This window comes from Thermobia domestica, chromosome 6 (genome assembly GCF_964235325.1).
Source record: "Thermobia domestica chromosome 6, izTheDome1.hap1.1, whole genome shotgun sequence".
NCBI classification, from domain to species: domain Eukaryota; kingdom Metazoa; phylum Arthropoda; class Insecta; order Zygentoma; family Lepismatidae; genus Thermobia; species Thermobia domestica.
The window spans coordinates 126660483-126674041 of NC_137459.1; the positions used below are offsets into that span (position 1 = coordinate 126660483).

The window sequence follows — 13559 nt, forward strand, 5'->3', positions numbered from 1 at the left end:
ATGGTAGATTTTACATGTATATCATGTGCCTAGTTTTCTAGATGTTTCTGCTTGTAAGTATTCTTGTTTTATTATTTGAAAGGAAGAAAATAAGTAAAATACGGTACCATTTCTCTGCTGTGAATGCCATGCATTGAAGTGAGTCTAAGTGACAAACTTGGCTTTCGTGTTAGGTTAAATTGCTAATAATTTCTCTTAGACCATAAACTACGGTAAAATCGTAGAGCATGAGAACTAATTTTGTGGAAAGTAGAAAAATTAAGATTTTTGTAGAACTCCTTCTAATTAAACATGTGGTTGCTTTTGTGCAGTTGACAATCAACATATTTGGAGTCTAAATGTCTAGTGTGGTACAGTGGGAGGTCAAATAATATTCGAAATTACATTAACAGGGGTAGGGTACGCTAATTTTTGAGCTCTTGGAAAACGTCCCACTAACAACTCGTGAAATGATGTGGCTACAGCGAGACGGTTGCCCTGCTCATTTTGCGAGAGTTGCTAGACAAAATGTTGCTTGTTTATTCCCAAACAGATGGATCGGAAGAGGAGGCCACTTTCCTGGCCAGCTCATTTTGCGGACCTGACTTCGTTTTTTTTTTTTTTTTTTTTTACGTGTCAAGGAGCTGGTTTTCCAAGAGTGTCTTACTACAAGGGAGGACGTGATGGAAAGAATCCGTAATATCTGCATGGACTACTATCCATTTCATAAAGATAGGCCCCTGACTTCGTGGTGCTGCCGTGACGTCCAGTCAAAACTTATACTGCATTGTCGTACCTCGTTGGAATTGTTGGAATGTTGTCTTTTCAGTACTTAAGACATACAAATTTTCTTTGTACTGTGTAGTGAGAAAAAAATAGAAATTAATGAAAAAGTGCGTATTTTTTCGTACTTTTTTGGTAAATCAATGTTTATAGGACTATATCTCGGAAATGAGATAACATGAAATAATTTCCTGTGCACGATATGTAGGTGCATCTATTACCTGTAAGTTCTGAAAATTTCATTACTCAACACGTAGTAATTTTCTTGTTATTCAGTAAAAAGTGAGACATCATTATCTCTGAATTGCTGCGGTGTATTAACAATCTGAAAAAACTTTTAGAAAGATCTTAAAATAGCTTTTTCAACCAAACTGTTTTGACTTGTTTTAAAAGATAAACAATCACAAATATGACATTATGATTATTTCTGCTTTGCGCCCTTCGCTATCGCAGTTTATACGGAGTGCTACGTTGCCACATTTTCCTGGCGCGTATAGACTCTCAGCCGGACGGGTATTTAAACTTGTCACGCACACTGTCCGGCACTTTTTAGAGATATTTTTAAAATGTAATGTCTCCACAGATTTTAAACAAATTTCTTAGAAATTAACAGGATATACAGTAAATGTACCAAGTGTTCAAAATTAGAAAAGCAAACTCTTACCTTGTTTGGATTTGCATGTGATGGTCCTCGAAAATTTGTTGCTTTTTGTCAGTTTTTCACTTATTGCACGCAGTACAAAATACACTTGCACAGAAACAAGAACATGCACAAAGTTTATTATATGATACAACCTTAGTTGATATGTAATATTGAGTTTACACTTCACAGAAAATCTGTTTTCAGATCTAAGAGCTCCAAGCTACATTAGAATCTGCCTTTGAATAGGAATGACGCGTTTTTTTTTTTTTCGGCACAGCTTCAGGTTTACTTGAAACAGAGTTACTATCTTGTTCACTCCCGGATACGCCACTGAGCACAGAATAATCAATGTCCTTACTATTAATTACTAACTCATAACCGTCTGAGTCGGAGCCATTCATCAGTTCTGCAATTTCATTATCGCTAAACATTTTGCCTCTTCTTTTTGTAACATCGCCGCTCGTGAAGGAATATCCATTTTTTTTTCAATCAAAAAGCACAAGATATACTCACAAAAATATAAATGCCCATTCGTCCGTTTCATTGCAATGAACCCATATGATGTGAGTGTGTGTGGAAGTTTTTGACGCCTACGAACCGAAGGGAAGTGTTTAAGATTTAATCAGTGCGACGTGATTAGACGCAAATACAGCCCTCGTCACCTACTCATTGCATTGTTTACTTTCGTTGAAAGAAAACAAAGGACTCATTCTATGTTACATTCGGCAGGGGAATTGATCGCAGAACTTGGGTGAACACATGATTGCCAACATTTCTTTTTAACCTTTAACATGTTCGTAAGCTGTAGAGTGTGTATGCTGATAAATCTTGAGGTAGAAATGTAGCCATTGTTTATAAATATTAGGGAAGATAGCAGGAGCAGCGATGAGTCAACAAAGCCATGACGAAAGTGAATGAAGTAAGTAGATTAAGAGATGAGTTTTTGGATGTGTTTCTTCAACGTTTTATTTCGATTACATTGAGATGTGTACACTCATGTCCAAAATTATTGTCGCATATCTATAACTGTCTTCTTGTAAGAATATAATTTGATAATGATTTTGCAGGGTACTTTTAATACTGATACTATATGTAGAGTCGGGAAATGTATATTTGTAATAAATTTCATAGGAAAAGAATACGAAAATTAGCATGAGTAAAACAAAATGTTCCTAAATGGATAAGAAAATTTTAGTTTCGTTTTATTGTTCTTATTTACTGCTCTTTTGACATGAAATTTGCCACATACATGTCTTTGCCGATTATACACATACTAACATTATAAGAAATACCAGGCGAATTCGTTATCAAATTATATTCCTACAATAACATATTTATAGACATGCGACAATAATTTTGGACATAAGTGTGCATGCATTAATATTTTTATGATGTTGTGAAAGGTTATAATAAATCCTTTTCCTATTACATTCGTATGAAGTAGGCTTCACGCTACAAGCTTCCTGAACGCGACAACAGTGCACGACAGCGTTGCCACACTTCCATTTACTGTATGCTGTTTCTTCATATAAGCGCGGGGAATTTAAAGATTGGGTTGCAACATGGCTCACCGCTTAACGCAGAGAACATGTTGAAGTAAACATTTTTTTTTAAAAAAATAAATACTCTACCAACTAAACCCTTTTTTGTTTATAGTTCCAAATATTTGGAACACTAGACTTCCAAATTTTCGAACAGTGTTTTGTACGTTTCTCTACCTACCATGGTAAAGGAGATCAGAGCGTCGTACATTTGTTTTAATTACACAAAAAATATCAAGTGATGAAAACTGAACTTTTCACATCTTACAGTTAATGGATGCATCTACATACTGTACACAGGAAATTATTTCACGTGATCTCTTTTCTGAGATATAGCTGTATAAACATTGATCTACCAAAAAAGTACGAAAAAATACGCACTTTTTCATTAATTTTTATTTTTTTCTCACTACATAGTACAAAGAAAATTTTTATATCTTAAGTACTGAAAAGACAACATTCCAACAATTCCAACGAGGTATGACAATGAAATATAAGTTTTGACTGGACGTCACGGCAGCACCGCGAAGTCAGGGGCCTATCTTTATGAAATGGATAGTAAGTGCAAATGAAGTGATAAGAGCAGTCAACATGGTGTTTCTCGGGATTCTCCCGTTTCCTCCCACTTTCTTTATTCCACCATTCCATTCATTTCTCATTATCACCATTTCCTGTAGACTAACCGACATAACCGTGGGATATAAAACTGAAAGATTTCATTTTCATTTATTTTCAGTTTGCTTATTTGTACTATTCTTGAACAATTATTTGTACAATGAATTTAAAAAAGTGATTTCTATTAAAATGTTCACGTAAGTTAAGTAGCCTGTTAAAGCCGGTAGAGTGGCAGTGATTTCATACGTAGTTTTACTTAAAACCAAAGATGTTTTTTTTAATGTTTTTCTGCTTAAATTGGTTCTGATCCCGGAATTTAAATTACGTATTGTCCTGTAATATTGTTTTCGTTTGTTGATACGTGCAAGAGATATGTCGTAACGTTTAATACTGAATGCTGTAACGAGTTTTCAACAGTACTATTTGATTGAACATGTGTTATCTGCTGTTCTTTTGGAGTCATTGCCAACTGAAACTGTTGTTCTGAAGCTGAAATTCAACAAGTAACAGACATAGATGTCAAACCGTAGAATTTAACGAAAAGTGTTTCCTGTTGTTTCTTTTTCAATAATACTTCCAAAGAAATCGAAATTAATACCACTTTTAATTTGTAATTTTGAAGTTTACTCCCCGTAGAAGTATTCACGCTACGCAACTGGATACGGAAACATCACCATTTGATTCTTCACATACGATTTGGTAATTCAGTTTTTTGTTGGAAGTGTTTGCGTGCACTACGAGCTAAGAAAAATGCCTGGGACGGGTGGTCTGATACACCCTGTACCTATGACGTACAATGCACATACTCCAGCGCATTGAAAGTCGGTTTATATTTCATGAGGAGGAAATGTTTGGTTGTAATTGTAGCTATTCCTGCACCGCCGCTCTGGGAAAATCGAGAAATGATAGTATATTCTTGGGTTGATTTTTCATCTGGACGATTTTCTCAAAAACGACTCACTCAGTTTTGTTCATATTTCGTAAATAAATATTTCGTTAATATCTTTACAATATGGCATCTCATTTGTTTTTTAAAAAAAATCTGCGAGGGCTAGTTTATTCTCGGTGGTGAGTGTTTTTCGGACGACTTTCTCAAAAATAACTCGGGTGATCTTGGTCATATTTCATAAATAAATATTTCATTAATAAGTCTATAATGTTGTGTAAATTATTCCTTACAAACAAATTCACAACAGGTAGTTTCCTTTAGGGATTACGTATTTTAACAATTGAAGACTTACTGTAGAAAACAATGTAAGTGTCAGAAACAAAAGTTACTGTAACAGAAGAGACAGAAGATAGTGAATTGTGCCCAAGCGTCATAAAATAGAGAATTCTATTGCTTAGAAGTGCAATCTACATATAACAAAGTATGAAAATCTAAGGCATAAACATATTTTAAAAAATTAAATAAGTGAAACAATTCCAAGGTGGCACTTACATTGTTTTCTATAGCGAGTCTTCAGATTGAAATGATTTTATAGGTAGAGACAAAATAACGGTCCGGGCTAGTCTTTTTCTCCTTCACCAATTTATTATAAAAATTCCTAAATACAATGTCTTTGATTTACAAAGAGTAAATAGTGTCTTTTCTTTTTATTGACCAAATGAAGGAGATCGGTGTTTTGCACGGTGCCCCTTCTCTCAAAGCAGTCTCCAAGCAACCGGCCAGGTTTTGGTGAGTCTTGAAGGAAAACCCCCTCAGCGCAAGGCAGCTTCGTGAGGTTTGGCTGCGGTAAGGATCCCTAGTCCAATGCAACCTCGGGTTAAGGAAAGGTTGTACCCCTAGTCCAATGCGACCTCGGAGCAGGTGTTGGTTAGTTGATCAGTGGTCAGACTGATACCAGGTCGTCCTCAGGCTGCGCCTTTACAGAACGCCTCTTGGTTCGTTCCTCCTCGGGCTCCGCCGTCTTGATTTCGTGTCTTCCTTGTTGACTTCTCTGCTTCATTGTTTGTAATCAATACCACGTGTTGTATTGACATGTGCTTTCGTTGTGATGTGGGGATCCTTACAATATGTAAAATATCACTAATGCTATCTTCTTGTTTTTGTTGTTATTATAAACAAATATTTGACATAAGTCATTTCTTATAAAAAATCTACGAGGAGTAAGTTACTTCTGGGGATTAGTTTTCTTTGGGTGAAGTTTTCCGAAAACGCCTTATAATTTTGTTCATTTTTCACAAGAAAGTGTTTCATTAATAACAGCAGCACAACATGATTTAGTTGAAGGAATTGAGACGACAAAATTTAATGCGGTCGCACGTACATTTTATTTGGATTGTAGAAGTGCCTAGATTTTGCCCAGGAACTCATACCTTTCATTCGGCCTAAAATCAATACCAAAATTCCTCATAGGCATCAGCACCATAGACTTACAGTTCAGCACACCGTGTGCGTGGGTTTTCTCGGGGTTCTCCCGTTTCCTCCCACTTTCTTCATTCCACCATTTCATTCATTTCTCATAATCACCGTCTCCTTTAGCCTAACCGGCATAACCGTGGGACGTAAAACTCAAAGATTTCATTTCATTTCACTTACAGTTCAGCAGTCAATTGACGTAGAACCTGTCTCACAGACACTTCATTGAACCGCAATACACCATGGACAATAGTGTTTGCTGAACCAGCATTGGTATCCAAAATGGTGACTGTATCTTTCACACTAATATGCTTATTTTCCTTTACAAGCTCTTCCACTGTGGCAATCTTTTCCTTTGTTACCACTCTGTGTGCGTGGTTCGGTACCGGAGCGCCCATCACAAAAATTATACCTTTTAAAAACTTTTTGCACCAATCGTACATTTTTGCAGGGGCACAGAAGAATCACTATGATGCATTTTTATCCTGTGATGAATTGGTTTAACGTTTTCACTATTCAAAGAACTATCACAGGTCGCTACCCTAACGTTGTACGTGTCACCATGGGGCGGACATCTTTGACCTGACGTTGTTTTTTAACTGTTCCTGTTGCCACCTGTTTATCGTTCTTCTGACAACAACGATAACTTCTGTCATCGTAGAACTTCACATACTTTTTTTAAAGGTTTTCATGTAAATTTCCCTTGTACAAGAATGAGGTTACAGCGCACTAAATCAGAGTAAGACTAAGACTTGTACCGAGTGTTCCAAGCTTTTCATACGTACATAATGTCATTTCAGAATAGCAGGGATGCAAACTGATAAGTAAAGTCAGTAAAAGTCAGTATTTTCGACGGTCAATATTCTTTAAATAAGTCAGTATTTTAGGCTCTTTGAAATGTTAAACAAAAATTTTCAAATTTCAGAAGTAAGCTCCTCTGCAGTTGAAAGAGGGTTTTCATTCTCCCTACACATTACGACGACTCATAGGGCTAACAAGTCAGAAAGGGTACTCAATGCTTATTTGCACATTAACTCCTTACCGCATGCCGTGCCAAATATGGCACATACCCTTTTTACACTTTAGCTTGTAACGTACTCCGGGATAAAAGAATCCGAAGTCGTCATATTTAATTCCTTGTATGGCCTCAGAATGAGACTAAAGGAAATGCGATTATGGTTGAAAAAGGTTATTCTGCTGCACTAATAGGTGGGTCGTAGGTTAATATTACTTCTCATGTCAAATGGATGGACGTTTCAATATACAGTATATATATCTAACATTTATTTTCAAAATGGTTAAATATAATTGTAATAACAAAATTCTTCCTTTAACGAAATATAGATATCATTCAACAAGCTATACTTCTGAACCTAAATCTCAGAAACGTCCTTACACGATGTTATATTCATATCCTGACGTTTTATTAGTCATATGATGCCACCAATTTTCCTTATAAAATATATTCGAAATAATTTCTAAGGATAACATACACCAAATAATTGAAATACAAATGAATCTACGCTAAAAGAAAAAAAATCATACAGAAAGAGGTTAAGGGAGCTGTACATGAGCTATATGATGGAAAGGCACATCTTGTATATGTATCTAAAGAGCTTTTAGATCTGGCCATACTGCATATAAGAGTTATAGAGTTCTGTGACCAACAGAGGAAATTGAAAGAACAATAAGAAAGAGAAGCAAAGGAAACACAAGAGACAGCTGAAGAAGAATTGAAAAAAGAAAAAAGAAACTTTTACTTGAGAAATTAACAATTGAAGAAAAAGAATGTACTTTAAAACGTCTAAGGGATGAAAAAAAGAGAAGAGACAAACATCTGATAGGTTAGTGAAGGAAGCAAATGAACAGTTCAGAGAGGCCAAGGATCTTGGAGTCGATGCAGCTCAAGCGATGATTGACAGTGACACAAAGATGAAGAAAGAAGCTGATGAAAAGAAATAAAAGGCCGATAAAATTCAGAGAAGTGTAGAAAAATGAAAATCTTCAATAATTACTACCTTTTTCAAGAAAAAAAAGGAGTGAACATCATAATATGGTTCTTAAGTTTGTATGAGTAAAACGAGGCAAGAGAAATTGGCCTGAGCAGCTGTAATTACATTTTTTTTAATCTTATGAAAATGAGTTTACTACAATTCAGTTTTCTATGTACTTGGTTTTGCTTAGACAGTTTTAAGTAATTAATTAATTAATTTTGATCTCAAAAGTAGTTTGCATCCTTGAAATAGAAGTGTTACACAATGTATTTAGTGTGATCTTCAAAAATCTGCCACAGGTTAATATGTTTTTGGGTGTTGTTTTGGAACTCCCTGTATACAGAATACAGATGCATGCAGCTTACGTGTATCTTTGCAAGTTGTGGTTTAAACTAACTTTTATTCACTCAAACTACGTATATTTAAGTCACTCTGTGGCATTCGTAGACAGCTGGCTGTTCTTACGTTGAAAGAAGTAGAATCCAGTTGTGAGCTCTAATGTTTAAAATTAGAATTAAAAATTACAGCGAAATTTTATACTTTTAATTTGACCACATAATTTGTTTGTTTCTTTTCTCAGCTGGTGTCTTTCCGATTCCTGAGTATTTAAACAGATCAGTAGTGAGTTTGTTATGCCATATGCTGCAGGTTGATCCAATGAAACGAGCAACGATTGAAGATATCAAGTGAGTGACGAAACTTTTCTAATATAGTATACTTTTTGCGTATTTGTCTTGTTTGATTTGTAGTCCTTCCAATTGTAAGAATACCAAAGTGGATTCTTAGTATTTTCCAATAATCGCAATTATTTACAAGAAATTCAGTGAAGTGTTATGCTATTTTAAGCTAATGTAAGAGTGAGTGATGTGTGAGAGAGAGCATGAGCATGTGTACTGTTTTTCTCAACTGAATTCTAAATCATTTCCACTTCGAGTAAAAATATATTGTAGTTATATATATATATATATATATATATATATATATATATATATATATATATATATATATATATATATATACTAGCAGCGTTCACCCCGCTTCGCTGCGGTCACCCCGGAACGCAATAAACTTTGTTACTTAGATAATTTTTACTTTTTCGCTTTCAAATTGCAGTAAATGTTAACATTATAGCGCCTGTCATTTATGTTAACCCGCCGAGTGACCTGCTTCGCTGCGGTCACCCCGGAACGCAATAAACTTTGTTACTTAGATAATTTTTACTTTTTCGCTTTCAAATTGCAGTAAATGTTAACATTATAGCGCCTGTCATTTATGTTAACCCGCCGAGTGACACGGTCATGCGGGTTGCATATAAATACGTTTATTTTTATACCTATGATGAACTAACAAAGGATTTGTACGTTATGGACACTTGAATGGTCAATTATCTCAAGACACTGGTAATTAAAAATTAAAGTGATATGATAAAAACCATCTAGGGTCCAAATCCTAATAATCCCCCAAAAATAAAAGAAATTGGTTCAGCCGTATTAGCGTGATGAGGGAACAAAGGATTTGTACGTTCTCTTTTATATATATATATATATATATATATATATATATATATATATATATTTAAATGAACAACTTCAAAGCATAAAGAAAGCTTAGCAATTGAGAACTTGTTATTGTGTAATTCAACATGTTTGTAAAACGGATGTGAATAATAGGAGCTCTAAAGTTATTGAGAGGGGTTAGAAAATCAAACATAATTTTTTCATAAAGCTCGTTCGACTAAATAGTGAAATCGCAAAATGCTCTTTCCTATTGCTCGTAGTACTACACCCAAAATTTAATCTTATGGTTTTGCTTTCTTTTCCATTACAGTCATTCATATTTTCATTACTTTCCTTATTCATTTGCTTATTTTGGATTGTTGTTGTAGTTTTTGATATAACCTCTACCCATTCATTGTTCACATCTTTGTTTTCACTATCTAGATTTAAACCTTTTCCATTGTTATAGAGAACAGAAAAAGTTTTATCATAATTCTGTACACTGATTTTGTTGTCACAAACTCCTTTGTTTTAATTTTCTTTATTTGTATTAGCGTTGCGATCAGGAACAGGATTTTGCCGTACAGAAATCCTATGTCCATCATTTTCTTTCCGAAGATTTAAAATTTCAGATTTTAAGTCTCTAATTTCATTTAAGAACAACTGTTTCAGGTTCGTGAAAGCAATCTCAGTTTGTCTTTGAACACCAAGGATATATTACTTTCTCTACCCATCTAAATTCAGTTGATCCTGTTCATTCTCTGGTGAAACCTTATTTACATTTGTACTCACTTTTTTTTTTTTTTTTTTTTTTTTTTTTTTTTTTTTTTGTACATTTCTTACATTTAAAACTAGCACTCAAAACAGCACTTCTACCTTCGATTGAATCCTTCACACACTGTAAGTGAAATTTCTTTGAACAGACTGAACAAGTAAATATCATTTGCATACCATATATTGAGAGTTCACAAACAGGACAGTTTTCTGCATTAGGCAACGTGCTATTTAATAATAAAATCAATCTAAAACAAGACAATAATCTGGCAATTAAACAAGATCCTCACGTCCCTGTCTATATAAGGCAAGATCTGTAACATGCAATTCAAAGGACAAAGTAAAGAACAACAGACAATCACTTATCAGCTTTGCCAGGTAATAAGGAAGGTAGGATGAAACTTGTTAATTTAACTACTGCGAAAATTTTTTTAGAACCATGTCAGTGCATAGCAAATTGTGAATACATCCACGTTCCAAACAGGAGACCAGTGCTCTGTATTAAAAAATAAGAGAGTGATATAAGCTAGAAGGCTGAATTTCAATACGTATATATGAAATATAATCCAAGTAGCTTGATAAACTTAGAAGTAGAGAGTTCGACTGTTCAGCTAATATAATTTTTCCAATGGTTTGTTAATGGTTGTTGAAAGGAGATATCAGTATGATTAATTATGCTTGAGAAATTACTTTCGTGTATTGTTTTGGTGATTATTGTGGGACGTTAAACTCAAAAGATTTCATTTCACTTGTTTTGATGGTAACTAGTAAATAGTGACGTAAAATCCGATTCATACTGTGTTTTTCATTAAAGAAGGAACTAGCAAGAAGAGCAAAGCAGCAATAGGGTACTCATGTGGTAAATAGTGAGTTTGGAGTCGCCGATTGTTTAGGTGGTTGGTACCTTCAGAGGAGACTCGAATGTTTCATCCTTGCATTCCTTTTCACAGAGTTCTTGCGAAAAGAATCAATCATGGAGTTAATACATAAATAATGTTTCATGTGCTTAATGCCAGAGGCGATGTAAAATCTAACTAGTTAGTAATTAAAAATTGATGGAACTGATTGAGTAGTACACTGTGTGTTATAAATCGGGATGCTGAAGTGGAAGGATTTGGGAGAATCAGAAGAAAGAAAAAGCCTAATAAAATTGGAGTTGGTCCAAATACAATATATATACAGGGTGGCCCATTTTAATCTTTCTACGGAAATATCTCGAAAACGGTTGAACATAAATGAATTGAACAAAAACTCAAATAAGAAATACCATGGGGCAAATCGAATAGTGATGCCGTGGTGCCCCCCAGGGCCGTTCTTCAAGAGGGCCCGTTGCCCAACTTTAAAATTTTAAATGGAAACTTCGGGCGACTGACACCTCGTTCGACAGATCCTTAAAACCTAAAAGTTGATGTGGCAAAAGATTTTTCATATCGGTCACTGTATTCAAAATGGCCGCCAAGATATGTTACCTGCATCACATAAATGTCCAGTACCACTAATATGAAAACGATTGAACATAAATGAACCAAACAAAAACTCAAATAGAAAAGCCATGGGGCAAATCGACTGATGTTGTCGCGGTGCCTCCCAGGGCCGCCTCTGATGGGGGCCCAGGCCCAACTTAGAAATTTTAAACGAAAATATGGATCAAGTGATACCTCGTTCGATACATCTTCATACACTAAACAGCGTTGTGGCAAAAGATTGTTGATATGGGTCACCGTTTTCAAAATGGCCGCCAAGACATGGTGCGTGTAACAAATAGAACGTCCAGTACCACTGATATGAAAACGGTTGAAGATAATAACGGATGAACAGAATAAAACTCCGATAGGAAATCACAGAGGGTATCCACGAGTATCATTTCACGGCTCGAAAATGTTGCAGCGAGATGATGATGATTAGAGTAAAAGTGCCATAATGCAAAGCAGGAAATTAATTCCTAGAAAATCATCGTTCCGACGTCCTCCGTAAGTGGGTGAAGCGGGACGGGAAGGAACGACGAAATTGCAAATGAGAACCTTAGCTTTTGCAAATTGCTCCTACACAACAAAATTATCTGAAATGTTTACAAGAGATAGATGTCTGTAATGAAAAAAAAAAGTAGGTAAAATTCTTGTTAAATGGTACCTTCCATTTTGATTGCGGGCAGTGATTTGTGCAAAAATGAATCAACTGAAATGCGAAACCAATTTGTTGAACAATGCAATTTTAGAACGATGTGTACAAACGTTGGTTTTGCTCAAAAGTCGTCTGCACAATATCGGTTCATTACATTACCAGTCACTTGTACACTCAAGTGTTTCAGACAAACCATACCTATTGCAAGTAAAAGTGGGGTTCTCATTTGAGATTTTACCATTCATTCCCGCTTCACCCACTTCACGGAGGGAGATCGGAAAGATAATTTTCTAACAATTAGATTTCCTCTTTAGCATTATCTCACTTATACTTTAATAATTATTATAATCTTTTTCTCCGTTGGATTGTTCTCGAGGCGTGGAATGATAAATACCCTCTGTGATTTTCTGTACGAGCTTTATCCTGTTTATTTATCTCCAAACGTTTTCATATTAGTGATACTGGACGTTATATCTGATACAGGCACCATTTCTTGGCGGCCATTTTGAAAACGGTCCATATCAACAATCTTTTGCCACAACGCTGTTTAGTGTATGAAGATGTATCGAACGAGGTATCACTTGATCCATATTTTCGTTTAAAATTTCTAAGTTGGGCCTGGGCCCCCATCAGAGGCGGCCCTGGGAGGCACCGCGACAACATCAGTCGATTTGCCCCATGGCTTTCCTATTTTAGTTTCTGTTTGGTTCATTTATGTTCAACCGTTTTCGTATTAGTGGTACTGGACGTTTATTTGATGTAGTTAAAATATCTTGGTGGCCATTTTGAATACGGTTACTGATATGAAAAATCTTTTGCCACATCGCTTTTTAGTTTTTAAAGATCTATCGAACGAGGTGTCAGTCGCCCCATGTTTCCATTTAAAATTCTAAAGTTGGGCCCGGGCCCCCTTGAAGAGCGGCCCTGGGGGGCACCGCGACATTATCATCCGATTTGCCCCATGATTTTTCCCATTTGAGTTTCCGTTCAGTTCATTTATCTTCAACCGTTTTCGAGATATTTCCGTAGAAAGATTAAAATGGGCCACCCTATATATATATATATATATATATATATATATATATATAGATATAGATAGATAGATAGATAGATAGATAGATAGATAGATAGATAGATAGATAGATATGTATAAAAATATAAAATAAACTGAATAAATAAATTGTTATGGAGAAATCTTGTTCTCCAGAACATATTACAACTCTGCAAGCAACGTCATCCCGCTTAGAAATA

At 35.3% G+C, this 13559-nt stretch overlaps 1 protein-coding gene across 1 annotated transcript in view; it reads left to right on the plus strand.

The window, feature by feature from the left end:
• The window catches only part of LOC145688189 (5'-AMP-activated protein kinase catalytic subunit alpha-2-like), a 147889-nt gene that overhangs the window by 96002 nt on the left and 38328 nt on the right, over nucleotides 1–13559 (plus strand). Inside the window, exon 6 of the mRNA XM_081762060.1 lies at nucleotides 8498–8603. Within this exon, the coding sequence (XP_081618186.1) occupies nucleotides 8498–8603 (106 nt within the window). The remainder of the gene's footprint in view (nucleotides 1–8497; nucleotides 8604–13559) is intronic.